The sequence below is a fragment of the Empidonax traillii genome, unplaced genomic scaffold (genome assembly GCF_003031625.1).
Source record: "Empidonax traillii isolate 1590-97213 ecotype Southwest subspecies unplaced genomic scaffold, ASM303162v1 scaffold130:size970688, whole genome shotgun sequence".
Classification (NCBI taxonomy): domain Eukaryota; kingdom Metazoa; phylum Chordata; class Aves; order Passeriformes; family Tyrannidae; genus Empidonax; species Empidonax traillii.
Window position 1 is genome coordinate 838,841 of NW_020955323.1, and position 13,188 is coordinate 852,028.

The 13,188-nt window shown below is 37.2% G+C and overlaps 1 protein-coding gene across 1 annotated transcript in view; it reads left to right on the forward strand.

Moving 5' to 3' along the window:
- Positions 1-11,681, forward strand: part of GPAM (glycerol-3-phosphate acyltransferase, mitochondrial) — a 31,160-nt gene extending 19,479 nt beyond the window's left edge. The window contains exons 15-21 of the mRNA XM_027883632.1: positions 1,074-1,338; positions 1,820-1,962; positions 3,276-3,353; positions 5,849-5,989; positions 6,786-6,975; positions 7,085-7,143; positions 8,310-11,681. Coding sequence (XP_027739433.1) covers positions 1,074-1,338; positions 1,820-1,962; positions 3,276-3,353; positions 5,849-5,989; positions 6,786-6,975; positions 7,085-7,143; positions 8,310-8,426 — 993 coding nt within the window. The 3' untranslated portion in view covers positions 8,427-11,681. The remainder of the gene's footprint in view (positions 1-1,073; positions 1,339-1,819; positions 1,963-3,275; positions 3,354-5,848; positions 5,990-6,785; positions 6,976-7,084; positions 7,144-8,309) is intronic.
- Positions 11,682-13,188: the final 1,507 nt, after the last annotated feature.

Below are 13,188 nucleotides of genomic sequence, written 5' to 3' on the forward strand. Positions count from 1 at the left end.
AAAAAAAAAAAAAAAAAAAAAAAAAAAAAAAAAAAAAAAAAAAAAGGCATGTTTTACTATTGTATGATACTGAAAAGAAGAAAGATGCATTTAAATTAAAGTGGATTTCAGGTAGTTTGAGTGCATATATTTGAGTTAGTAATGGATGCTTGAAAACAAGCCATTATTGATGGGATGATAATAAATGCTCATGTAATTCAAAATGTTACGCTTTTTTTTAAAGAATACATGGGTTTGATTTATCTTAAGGCTTTTTTAGATCTCAAAGCATATGCGCTATTGAATACGGTCCAAACTCTTCCGCTCATTTTCAAATTAATTTTTCTGTTCCTCAGTACTAAAATATTATATCGCAATGGCAGAATGATATAAGTGTTTAATTCAAATCTTCTGCATGGGGCTTGGAAGAATTTTTTGTCTCCTACAGGTGTGTTTTGCATTTTTTCTAAAATTCCTTGTCCCTCTAGTCTGAAGCTTGTATTGCACATAAATCAAGAACAAATTGAAAAAATATTGATCAGATATGTAATCTGTCTTGTGGAGGCAGTATCACCATTCCTATCAGTGCAATCTTTCCAAGTTCCTAAAATAGTAGAATTGAAGAAGCATTTTACAATGTGATCTGAAGCTGTTGCGACAGAAAACAGGAAGTGCTTGAGCAAAGACTTTTCCTCATATTCCAAGCCAGTTGAACAGTTTTGTTCATTACAGTACTCCCAGATAATTGAGCATTCATTTTATAGCATAGGTAATGGAAATCCAATATCTCTGACGTGTTCTTGAAGAACAACTCAGGTCTCTCCAGGCTGTGAAATAAACCAAGAAGCAAACAAAAATCTTGCATCCCAAATAGTTGCATGGCTTTAAAAAATATAATGGCATGTGATTCAAAACATGTGGGACTACTTCAGCAAACCTCAGTGAAAATCAGTTTTTCCGATATGACTGTTGTGCTTTGGGCTATTAATAATTAGCATATTGTTTGTTTTTGCTGTATACCTGGTTATGGGGTTTACAGATAAACTCCTGTGCTGAACAATTCTTTCACTGTGTGATTCTGTGTTTATTTCTAGGGAACTGATCTTTCCAGGTTGGTAGAAGATTTCTTCTCCATGAAGGAGGAGGTCTTAGCCCGTGACTTTGACTTGGGATTTTCAGGGAACTCAGATGATGTTGTCATGCATGCCATCCACTTGTTGGGGAACTGTGTAAATATCACAAACACTAGCAGAAACAATGAGTTCTTCGTCACTCCCAGCATAACGATACCTGCTGTCTTTGAACTCAACTTCTACAGCAATGGAGTATTTCATGTATTCATTAAAGAGGCCGTTATTGGTATGTTTGGGGGTTTACCAAGGAAAGACTTTCTTGTAACTCATGAAGTCAAAGTATCTGCACTAAAAACTTCAGTTTTTAATTTTCTTTGACTTTTTTTTTTCGCTCCCTGCTTCAACCTATGTTTTTACTAAACACGAGTAAACTTATATTTTGTTTGTGGAATGTTTCCTCTTCTTTTTTTCCCTTCATCCTTTATCTTTCTTGGAAGTATCTGTGTATTGGTCACTACCATAGGCAAGGCACTATCAGAGTTCTGAGCCAACATGGCAAAACCTTTGATGAGCAGCATTTTTTTGAGATTTTCTTTTGATGTGACATTATTGAACACAAAATAGTAGTGAATTCTGTCTTTATTCTCGAATTGCATGTGTAATGTTGGACTGCTTTTAGGCCTAGAAATAGGCAAAACGAAAGTTTGAAGTTCCCTTTGCTGTAAAACTCTTTGGAAAATTAAACTTTGCTTCTGTTTCTGCTCTAGCCTGCAGCCTTCACGCAGTTCAGAGTAGGAGGTGCAGAAATGGCACCAGTGGTGCTTCTCCCAGTTTGATCAGTCAAGAGCACCTGGTCCGAAAGGCTGCCAGCCTGTGTTACTTGCTCTCTAATGAATTTAATGTGTCTTTGGTAAGTAACTGCATCAATTGTCCAGGTGTCAAATTTTTGTTCTGCTTGTCACTTTAAAATTAATTGATGCTTTTTTTCCAGTGTCACAGCTCTGATCTGTTCACTGTGAGTGCAGTCTCAGGGTTACACATTGAGTGCCACCTGCTGCTCATACAAGTGCTGCAGTGGGTGATGCTGGGCTGAGCCTGCAGCTTGCCTTTCCTGAGAAGCAAAAGCTGCTCTCTCAGCTTCCCACAATTCGAGGTGGGCTTCTTAATGCCACTTAACAAATTTTGTGTCACTGATGTCATTAGACCATCACATCTATATTTGTGTTCTGCCCAAACTATTAAGGTGGTTTTTTTTTTCTCTCTAAACAGACACAAGGCTTTGAGAGTACTCAGCTGCTATAAGTCTGCATGATTGAAATTATGGTGGGAACTAAGGCTCCATATTCTAAAGATATTCCTTATTTGCATAGGAGAGCAATAGTCACAGTGTGCCACACCTAGTACTTAGTGGCAGTTTTAAACATGGTGTGACTTCAGTTTTTGTTGTGTTACAAAACACTGAAGAGAGCTGATGTTATCTTGTTTTTCAGACACTGTGTACTTTAAACTTAAGGTACTAGTTTTTTGGTTTTTTTTCTTACATGTAGAAATTACGTAAAATTCTAGGGATTCTTGAATTAGTTCTTAAATTTGTGCTCATATTTGACTAATGCCTTTTTTACTGAAGCATAAGCCAAATTTACTATTTTTGTCTGGGCAGTAATGTTAGGTCATGTGGTGAGGTTCTTTAGTAATATTATCGTTTTGGTTTCAGACTTACTAATTATTATTTTTTTTTAAACTAAGAAAATATTTCCTACATGATTATGAACAGTGTTAAAGAGGTTGGTTTTTTTTTATTCAGAGTTTCAAAATACGTAAGGGAATTTCTTTAAAGTGTACTTTTGTTTAAATTTCAAATAAATCACTGTAGTGAGTCTCAATGATTTTAGTGTTATGATGGTTTGTGTTTCAGAATTGTTAACAAACTAAAACTTGGTTAGAGGCAATTAAAAGGGGAGAATATTTAATGTGGCTTTCTGCCAGTGGTAATGCATTTCTTAAAAAAACTTGGACAGATCCCATTTCACTATAATTTTTCTAATGTCTGCCAGGATAAACATAAGAGGGGTTCATTGGGATTATGCTGATAAAAGTTTAACAGCTTGCATAAAAGGAAAAATACTGCTGTATCTAAAACATGCATACTGAACAGGAAATAGTGTTGCTATAGTGAGTATAATGGATGTGATTTTTACATTGCATCTCTTTTATGTTTTGCAGCCCTGCCAGGTCATCTATCAAGTTTGCCATGAATCCGTGGAAAGGCTGATACAATATGGGATTCTTCTGGTGGCCGAGGTAAAGTGATAGAGATACTATACGAGTAGTGAACTATACCTTAGGTAGTTTATGCTTCTTAGTTGTGAGACTTGTTCTAAATAGCTGTTGTTAGTGAAAGCTTGTAACAACAAGTCCAGGACTGAGACTACTTCATTCCTCTGTCTGTAAGTGCCAGACATTTGGATGTAATCATCCTCTGATGCTTGATGACTCCGTGTGTAGTTTCATTGTACCAATAAGCCTACTAAGGAAGACACATGTTTTGGTACTGTCCTGTAAAACTGGGATTTAATTTATTATTGGAACCCTTTCAATTGCAGCCATAACTGCATGGATGTTTGCTTTCTACTCTACAGAATTCAGGAGTCAATATCTTTTGTCATTCTTTGATTCCTTTGCATAAATCTTGGAATTACTGTAAAATCTCCTCAGCTGGCCCAGGTTGCAGTTTCAGGGCTGTAGGGGAGTCACTGTATGGTGCCATCTGTCAGAGATGTGCAGCGTAAAGAAAACCTGAGGAGCAGGGGCAGCTGATTCAGCATATCTTTTCTTCCCAAGCTTTTTTTGTGCGCTGTAAACAAACCTTGGCACCCTCTAGGAAGAAGCAAGAAAATGTAAAGATCATGAGGAAAAGGAGTTACATGTTTGGCTGCTTTCTTCTTGCAGCCCTCCAGTCTCAAAGGAGGTTAGAGCTGCTTCTGATGTATTTGTTAATGGCCATGGCTTCACTCTAATTGTAGCACATGACTTTTGATACGTGCTTCCATTTTTAATGTTTGTTACCATAAGTACTATTTACTTGATATACCTGAATATAAAACATTCTCCTTCTTTGGAGTTACTGCTGGTTCCTTTTTATCTGAACTACTCATCTGTTGTCATGCATTAGATTGCAATCATCATTAGTTAAAAAAATAAATGCTAATCAGAATTTAGGAAGAAACTTGTTTGTTCCATGCCTGGGGACAGATGAGGAAAATAGGTAGATGTGCACCTCTCTGTCTACTTAAGAATGAAATTGATCCTGAGGGTTCTTCTGTAAGTTTTGGTTGCTGTGTTTGGTACTTCACTGTTTATAGCTGTGAGATAGTTAGCTCTTAGGCAGTATAGAAATATCTGTCTGTAATGTCTGATATAAACCACCAGTGCAACATCTGAATGCTGAAAAATTAGATGTAGTCCATCATTAAATTTTTAAACTTGGGAGACCTCTGTACCTGCTTTTAAAATGTTAAAAATTTGCATAATCAGGGTGAACACTGTAAGCAATGGTTGTTTCACAACCTCAGAGAGGTTGGCAATGCTTGTGGGGTTTTTACAGCCTGTTCTTTAAGAAGGGTGGATAGCTTCTGTCCCTTGTAATGAGTTGAGTTTACTGCTGACATTAACACCTCAATCAATTTCCCGATAAATTGAGCCTGACTGACCCATGGTTTTTTAAAAAATTCTTTTTCTGTGATTCTAGTGTCTACTTCAAAAACTGGAGAATATTCCTAACACACTCTTTGGTATTTTTTAGAAGTTGTTTTATGACCTTTGCTTATTCAAAATAAAATATTTTATCAGAGTGCAAGACTGGAAGGATGTCATTCTTCACTTGCTGCAGAGGCCTTTTTCTTTCTCATGAATATATCACAGTAATCTCATGAAATACATATGTTATCCATTTAATTTTAATCTTACTTCCATTTCTACATGAAATAAATATACAGGGGTATTTCATTTTTGACTCAGCAATGCTGAACTTTGAAAAATCTTTCTATTCTGCTGCTTTGAGCAAAACAAATAATGGTGAATGATTGACTGTAAAGTCTCTCTGTGTGTTTTATATCCCTGAAACTCATTTCTGAAGATGCATTGTTAAAATTAAATGTTGCATCAAACATTCATTGGTCAGGTGGAGTATATCTGTGGAACCTCATTTACTGCAGACCTGAACTTGTGACACACCTGCGTCAACGTAATCAAGGTTTAAATAATTTGTGGCCTTCTTGATTTAAACTGGCTCATTCTGTTGCAGCCCTTATCTCACATGGGGACAAATGCAAGGGCAGCATCATTAGAGGCAATAAGTTACTACTTTCAAACAGCAACTTGTAGCATTCTGCAGTGAGTTTTTAGCTATTGTAATATAATAACGCAGAGTTTACTACTCTGAGGCAACTGTAGTACAGAGCTTAGCACCACATCCAGAGAGCTTCTCTATTGTCTGTCTTAACACAGCTGAAAACACTTGCTTGGCAGCTGCTATGGCATGGCCTCTGGTAGGAAGATTCAGCAACACTCGCAAAGATTTTGACTTTAAAGCAACGGGGAAACTAAAGAAAAATATTTTTTTCCACTAAATTTGTCTTCTCCCTTCTCAATTCTGTCTATAATTGAGTCTCACCTGCTTCCATTAAATATTGGTTAATAAACACACTGGTTTAGTTAGATGAGGTTATAAAATAAACCTATTGCTTGCCTTGATTTGGACCTTTTACCTATTTACTGCCTTGTCTTTCAAATTTAAGCAGGATGATCAGGAGGATGTTAGCCCCAGTCTTACAGAACACCAGTGGAATAAAAAACTCCCTGAGCCATTATCTTGGAGAAGTGACGAGGAAGATGAAGACAGCGATTTTGGAGAAGAGCAGAGAGATTGCTACCTGAAGGTAATATTTCTCTAAGGCTGATAATACTGAACTCTGTTGTGAGAGATACAAACTACTGTATCGGGATGGGTAATGATAATTTTTTTTTTTGGTTTTCTGGTTTTGGTTTGGTTTGGTTGTTTGATTGTTTTTATTATCGTTTTGTTGTTGATTTGCAGTCTTCGTCTGTAGTATTTTTGTGCAGTCAGCAAAATACCTTTCTGTCCTTTCCACGACGAAAACAGCTGAAGAATAATCTTTTAGGGAGATGGAAGAGCAATTATTAGAGTCATGAAAACTGATAAATACTCAAGTATCTCAGTTTTAGTCCTTACTGACTGCATGCACTCTAAAAGGGGCACACTGAGCTGGTATTTATATTCAGCCTATATTTCACTTCATAGATTACTCATGTTGATTTTAGATATATTACCAGTTTTCTCACTGAGCTGACACAAACACTCTTTAGGACATCTTGTTAACAATTGAAAACATCTGTCCATCTCTGTGAATGCAAGGCAACCCTTCTGTTGGCTGCAGAACTGGATGATGTCTTTATTTTATCTTAGAAAAATAGTAATACACCGGAGGATCAAAAATAGCATTGATCTGTGATGTGCATTGCCTGTTTTGTCCCTCATGGTAAACTGCTTTTTTGCTGTGCTTCCATGATGTTCTGTGCCCCCATTCTCCTTCTTGTACAAAGAAATATTTTGGCTGCCATTTTGCCATGTTCTGTCTTGCAGAGCATTTCTTGCAGAATCGTCTGTTGTTTCTACTGGTCTTTGTCACTGAACCTTTTGTTGCCCTCTCTTAGGTGAGCCAGTCTCAAGAGCACCAGCAGTACATCACTTTCCTGCAGAGATTATTGGGACCTTTACTGGAGGCATATAGCTCTGCTGTCATCTTTGTGCACAATTTTAGTGGTCCTGTTTTAGAATCTGAATATATTCAAAAGCTGCACAAGCACTTAATAAGCAGGACGGAGAAGAACGTTGCTGTATATGGTATGTTAAACTGGTTTTAGAACTGAATTTGGTTCATTCTGTTCTTCCTACCACAAGATGGCCCAAATTGAATGGCAGTTTGTTTATCCCTGGGTTTTCTTTCTTGCAGCTGAGAGTGCTACCTACAGTCATGTGAAAAATGCAGTGAAAGTGTTCAAGGAAATTGGGGTAAGTGTTTGGTGCTCAAATCTCATGACTATTAAGTTTCATTTTAATAATGAGCGCAATTTTGACATTTCAAGGCATCTCTTCAGTGAGAGTTTAAAATCTGTGAATGTGTCTGTGGAAATGCATTGTGGGTTTTTAGCATTTTGGTTTACTTCGGGCTCAGGGCTGTAAAAGAAAGAGCACAAGTTGCAGAACAGGGCATTTCTTGCCCCTGGGAAGATCTGTCTCAATGGCTGGGTGACCAGACATTTTTATTCACAAAATGAAGTCCCTCTGCTCTACTCCATGTCCCTGTTGAACAATACTGAAAGGCTGAGAGCATGTTCTGTGCTTATTAACAGCTAAATTTAATTTTGAAGACTATTTAATCTTAAAAAAAAGCATTAGTTACTGAATTTTGGCTTAGCAGTGATTGATCCAACCATCCTTGGAGACCTCCAGTGTCCGCCATAAGGATACAGGCGTTCTTTAAACATTAAATTTTGCATATTACCAGTACCATTTTGAATTTTAAATCACCTCTGTAGATTTTGTAAGTGAAGCGTTTTTCCTTCGTCGGAATGACATGGCTTCCTGAATTCCAGATGGGATTTAGCATTGTAATTTTGAAAGTATCATCATTGAGGCAAAATTTTGCTAGATATGGTATTTGAAACCTTTGTGTTTAAGTTCTGATGTGTTAGATTATTTAACAATAGGTGGCCTATAGTAAAGATATCTTCCTATAAATGTAAGAGCTGTCAAGAAAGTGTGTATCAAGTCCATCATTTTCCAACAGCAAGATAAACTAAAAGAAGTGAAACTAGGTGGCATCTGCTGAGCATCCATGTAGAGCACAGCATCTGAATTCTGGTTTTCTGAGTGCTCACACTTTCAATTCAGATGCCTTTTAATTGGTTTTTTTAACTCTCACTGTGAAGAGTTGTCTGTTTATCGTACACTGTACTTACTTCTCAGTTTCTCTTCTTCCATACCACTTGAACATTGGGTGGATTCTAATAATACCTAAAGGCATTGGTACCTAAGCCTTCAAGAAAGGAGAAAAAAAAAGAAAAAAGTCTTATAAATGAGGGAAAACTTAGTGTAGGCTGTAAAACTTTAATCACAAAAGAAAGGAGATTCCTTTAATGTGATGATACTCACATAGCGTTCTTGCTGTGTTTTAGGTTTTCAAACAGACACAGCAAAGCAAAGACACCATTTTGGAACTAAGCACGACGTTCCTACCTCAGCGCAACCGGCAGAAACTACTGGAATTCGTCATGAGCTTCATGGTATTATAGACCACGTACAGCACCTTGTCCAGGGACACGAAGACAGGTTTTGAGACTGTGGCAAAGCCTGGGGACATTTGCTAATCCTTCAAAGTGTAAGGTGCCACTGTCTGGGTAAGGCCTTCTCTGACTTGAACTACTGGAAGACAAGTGCCTTCTTGTATTTGCATTTATGGGTTTCTTACAGTCCCAGTCCTGTTGTAATACAGCGATACTCAGATGACACTTTGGATACAAGTAATTAAAGAAATTGCAAAAAAAAAAAGGATAAATTATTACAATTAGATGTAAAATGAAGAGTGAAGTTTTATCAGTGTTACATTTTAAATACACTTTTAAAGACTGTAACAAGTGCACAAGTACACACATTAGTGATCTGTAGCTAATCCTGAGATCTTGAGTTTAGTGGCAACACAGGTTATGGCATAAACAAGTAACTTTCATTCAAATTCCGTTTTATTGTTTTAAATAAATGGTTTAAAATTTTTGCCTAGGCAGGCTATATATTTCATGGATAAAGCCATAGTTTTTCATAAATGTTAACATAAATGCCAAAATTCTAATGAGAATTACAATTACAGACATCTGAGAATAACCATCATGTAGCAGAAGATTGTGAGAAACGTCAGCAGGCACACCTTGCACTATTAGAGCTGTGTAGTGCAGTGGTAAATTGCACTAATCACTGCTGTCAGGAAGAATGTGAGAGTAAGTGTTCTTGTTTTTATTGTGGCATCTGTCACTCAGCCAGGTGAAAGTCAGGAGACAGTTGCCTGAATGTGAATATCTTATCTTAGATTATTATTTAATTGAAAAAAACTGTTAAGTTTGGGGAGTGTTTTGTTTGTTTGTTTTTTAATTAATAGAATGTCAGATTTTTTTTTTAAGTGGAGTAAAGGCTTGATTTGGTGAAATAATTTTTAATTTTGGCTCTGAAAATTTCAGCAATAACTTCAGCAATTCTTTGGAAACAAATGTTCATATTGTATTCTGTTGCTGAACAGATCAGAATTGGCATGAAGTAGTACCGCTAGAAACACAGAAATATAAACAGTGTATTTTTGACTGTGATCTAACTGACAAAAAAAATATAATTCATAAACAAAACTGAATGATGAATAAATTCTGTCCTATGAAGCAGGACTCTGGTCTTGCAATTTGATCCTTTTGCATGGAGGACTTGCACTGTAGATTTCGTCTTCTCTTCATGTGAGTGGAGATCAGATTGCAACTTGTAGTCCTGTATTTTAGTAACAGCTGTTCCAGCTGAAGCAGTACCTTGGTGGTATGTGAAGCTGGTTTGCTTGTGAAATGTGTTTTCCCTCCTTTAGATTGCCTTCTACATAAGGTGATACTTCTAGATGAGGGAAATCAAACATTTCAGTTACTGCATTGCTTTTGCTTGATTCTCATGTCCTGGCCTTGTGAGCAGAAAATCCCCCAAACTTCATCATGTAATCTCTGTTGCTTAACATAAATATGGAAAAGCATACTTGAATCCCAGCACTTGCACTGTTATGCCAGCACAAAACTGATGCACAGAAATTAGACTTTGTGGCCGAGGACCTTGCATTTGTACTGCACATTTGTCAACAAGAATATTTCTGTAAATTTTTTTATTAAATGCTATTAATATTTGAAACCTGCAGTTTATAGTTTGTTAGCATTATACTGTTAGCACTGTGAGACGCATGTGTTTTGTCACTAAACCAGGTGCTCTACAACACTTAAAGAATTTCTGAACCAAAGCTACATTAATGTGGATAAACACTGACCCTAGAGTCGCTTGTGTTCCTATGTCCTTCTGCTGTCTCAGCAGGACAGTGGCTACATCGCACATAATTTTTGTGAAGTCTTCTAACATAAGGAAGCAGTTTCATCTCATATTCTCTGATGTGCACTGTTCCTTCACCTGATGAATTCTCCATACAACGTTTGTTGCTGATGGCTTCCATTTAATGTCAAAAAAAGACTAGGTGCTTCTGAATAACAAGCTCTCATAGTTTACTGCATTTCAGTAAATCTGGAGTGTACTAACAGCGAAGATTGTACATAAAAGTTTTTTAAAAATGAAGCAATATGAAGCAAACAAAACTTGGGGCATTTTATTACTATGTTTTGCCAATGGAGGTATTAGTTACCATAAAACCCAGGAGTACTGTGGTCACTGGAGTGTTCTGGCTAGGTGTTGCAACTAAGATACTTTATGGCTTATATTAAAAAAAAAAAAATAAAAAAATAAATCTGGTTAATATAAATCAGTGAGTGGGTAGGGCAATAATGCATGTGAATACACATTAATGAATACATATATATGCAGAGGGAGGGGGCACCTCTAAAATTGGTTTATTTTGTATGGAAAAAACCTGCATGTGGGAGATGGGTACTACGAATCATATGGCACTGGAAGCCTTTGCATTCTGCTGCAAGTGTGTATGTACACATGTATATATGCAAGTGTGTATGTTATGACACACAACATCTATGCTTTTCCCTGAAATTAAAGCACAGAATATAAAATTATCAGCCTGTAACAATCAAAAACTAAACCCAACACTTGCACTGTATTTACACCTTCAGTGTCTTATGATTTTATTAACTTCTCATATTTCCTTTGCTGATAGAAATCCAGGTTGAGTTGATTTTGGTAAAGTTAACCAGTAAAGAAGAAAGGACTGGCCCTGAATTACCACAAATGTATTTTAAAACTCTTATAAAGACTTACATGAATCTCATTGTTCATATGAGCATAATACTCAGGTGTGCAAGTCTTTTTGGGCCAGGATCTTTCATGATGTGAGAAAATAAATCTTTCCATACATATCCTGTAGATCTCACATTTTTAGAGTGATGGAAATGCAGAATCCCACTTGCCGTGCTGCCACAGCAATCCAGGGCCCCACTGATCATAGTCTTGTTAGTGTATTTACTTTCTACTGACACTGAGGTTGGAGGCACAGCTGCCTTCCCTTTGACAGCATAGGGCTTTACTCACCCCTCTCTGACTAGGAAGCATATGCACACACTTGCATTCAACTGCCTGCTCCACAGAGAAGCATCTGAGTCACCAGTGTAGAAGAATGTTGAGCTGGGAGGTGATAATAAGATACTGTTGCTGTTGTGTTTCTGTGCTATTGAGCCAGGAACTTCTGACTTGAGAATGTTACCACGTTTTACCTGTTATGTGTAATGCCGTGTCTGTTTTAGAAGCACAGAGGTGTACTGGAGTCATTTTAATAAATTAAACTGTTTGCTAATATGACATTTAACAAGCTCTTGCAGTGTTCTTTTGGTTTTTTTGTGGTTTTTTGGGGGGTTTTTTTCCTATCTGTTTTATTGGTTTTTTTTAAATAACTTACTAAGATAATTCATTCACTAAGTTTGTCCCACTGCAGGGAGTTTCTGAAATTAAACCACGAAAAGCTTTCATTGTAGGTACATCTCTTACCAGTGTACATGCTAGAGCAGGGCCATTTAAAAAGCAAACTGAGGTGACATCCTGACTCCTGAGCCACTGTCTCTTTTGTTGTGAAATGGAGGTGCCATTTTGCTTCTCTGTTTCCCCATCCCTGCAAGGTTCACGTACGTGGAGTTCTTCTGGAGTTCCTCACCTCACGGGGGAGTGTGTGTGTCATGCAGGAGCCTGGGATGGCTCTGATGCTGCAGACTCTGCCTTCTTGTGGTGATTTCAAGCTGACCTGGAGTTCAATAAGCACCTGTCAGCAATTGTGACAGCATCTGGAAATGTGAATTAATTGGACTGGGGCTTTAATATAATAAAACCTGCATAGATGATCATTACCTAAATTGAGAAGGAGGGATGCTGTTTCACTCATCAGGAAAAAAAAAAAAGTTATAATCAGCTGATTCTTTAAGAGGCCTCTAGCGATGTTCACATGCAAGCAAGGCTTGCCTAATTGACAACTCAAGGCTGGAGCAGGAAACTTAAAATTCAATTATTGCCAATAGCTTGAATAAAACCCAATTCTTGTTGGTGGTGACCTTACATTTTATTCTTTCTGTAAATGTCTTCCTATTTCTCAGTCTTTTGAAATCCCAAATGTCAGATAAAGCACTTATCTCTAGTTATTGCTTAATTCAGTTTTTCTGTAATAAAAGCTTGTCAGGCTTATTTGGAAGGATCATTGCTTTGAGCTCTCTGCTTTGTTCTCTTATGTTACACCATGTTTTCAGCAGCCCTGTATTTTCAAGGTAAGATCCACACTGATCTGAATTGCTGCTTGAAACATTTTCTTTTCAGTCTTCTTTTATAGATGTTCTTTGTGCTTTGCAATCACTGCACAAGAATTACTGTCCTTATTTATTATTCTTTGAGTTGGCCAACCTCTTAATGTAATTGTTTGAAAAGTATCATAGTTGATGCTGTCCTTAGATTAAGGGGCTTTCCATCTCTTTCTGAAGAAACGTGTATGAAATGTTCATTGCTGTGTGTTACTCCAGAGTTCAGACCTGAGAGACCATAAATCCCAAAGAGACTTTCAGATTTCATCTGTCACAAAGCACTGACAGTTAATGAAACATAGACTATTTAGTTAATTATTGTATAACTATTAGTTACTAAGGTTGGTCTGTAAAAATGTTTGCTTAGTGTCTCAGCTGGGCAAAAAGCAGATGGAGTGCCAGCAGGGAGCAGGAAAGGACTAGGGAAGAAACCAGATCATGTCACTGTGACTCTGCTCGGTCTTGAGTGTTGTGTGAGCATTTTCACGTCGGTGCCTCCTACCTCTGCCAGCAGTAAAATATCTGGTGA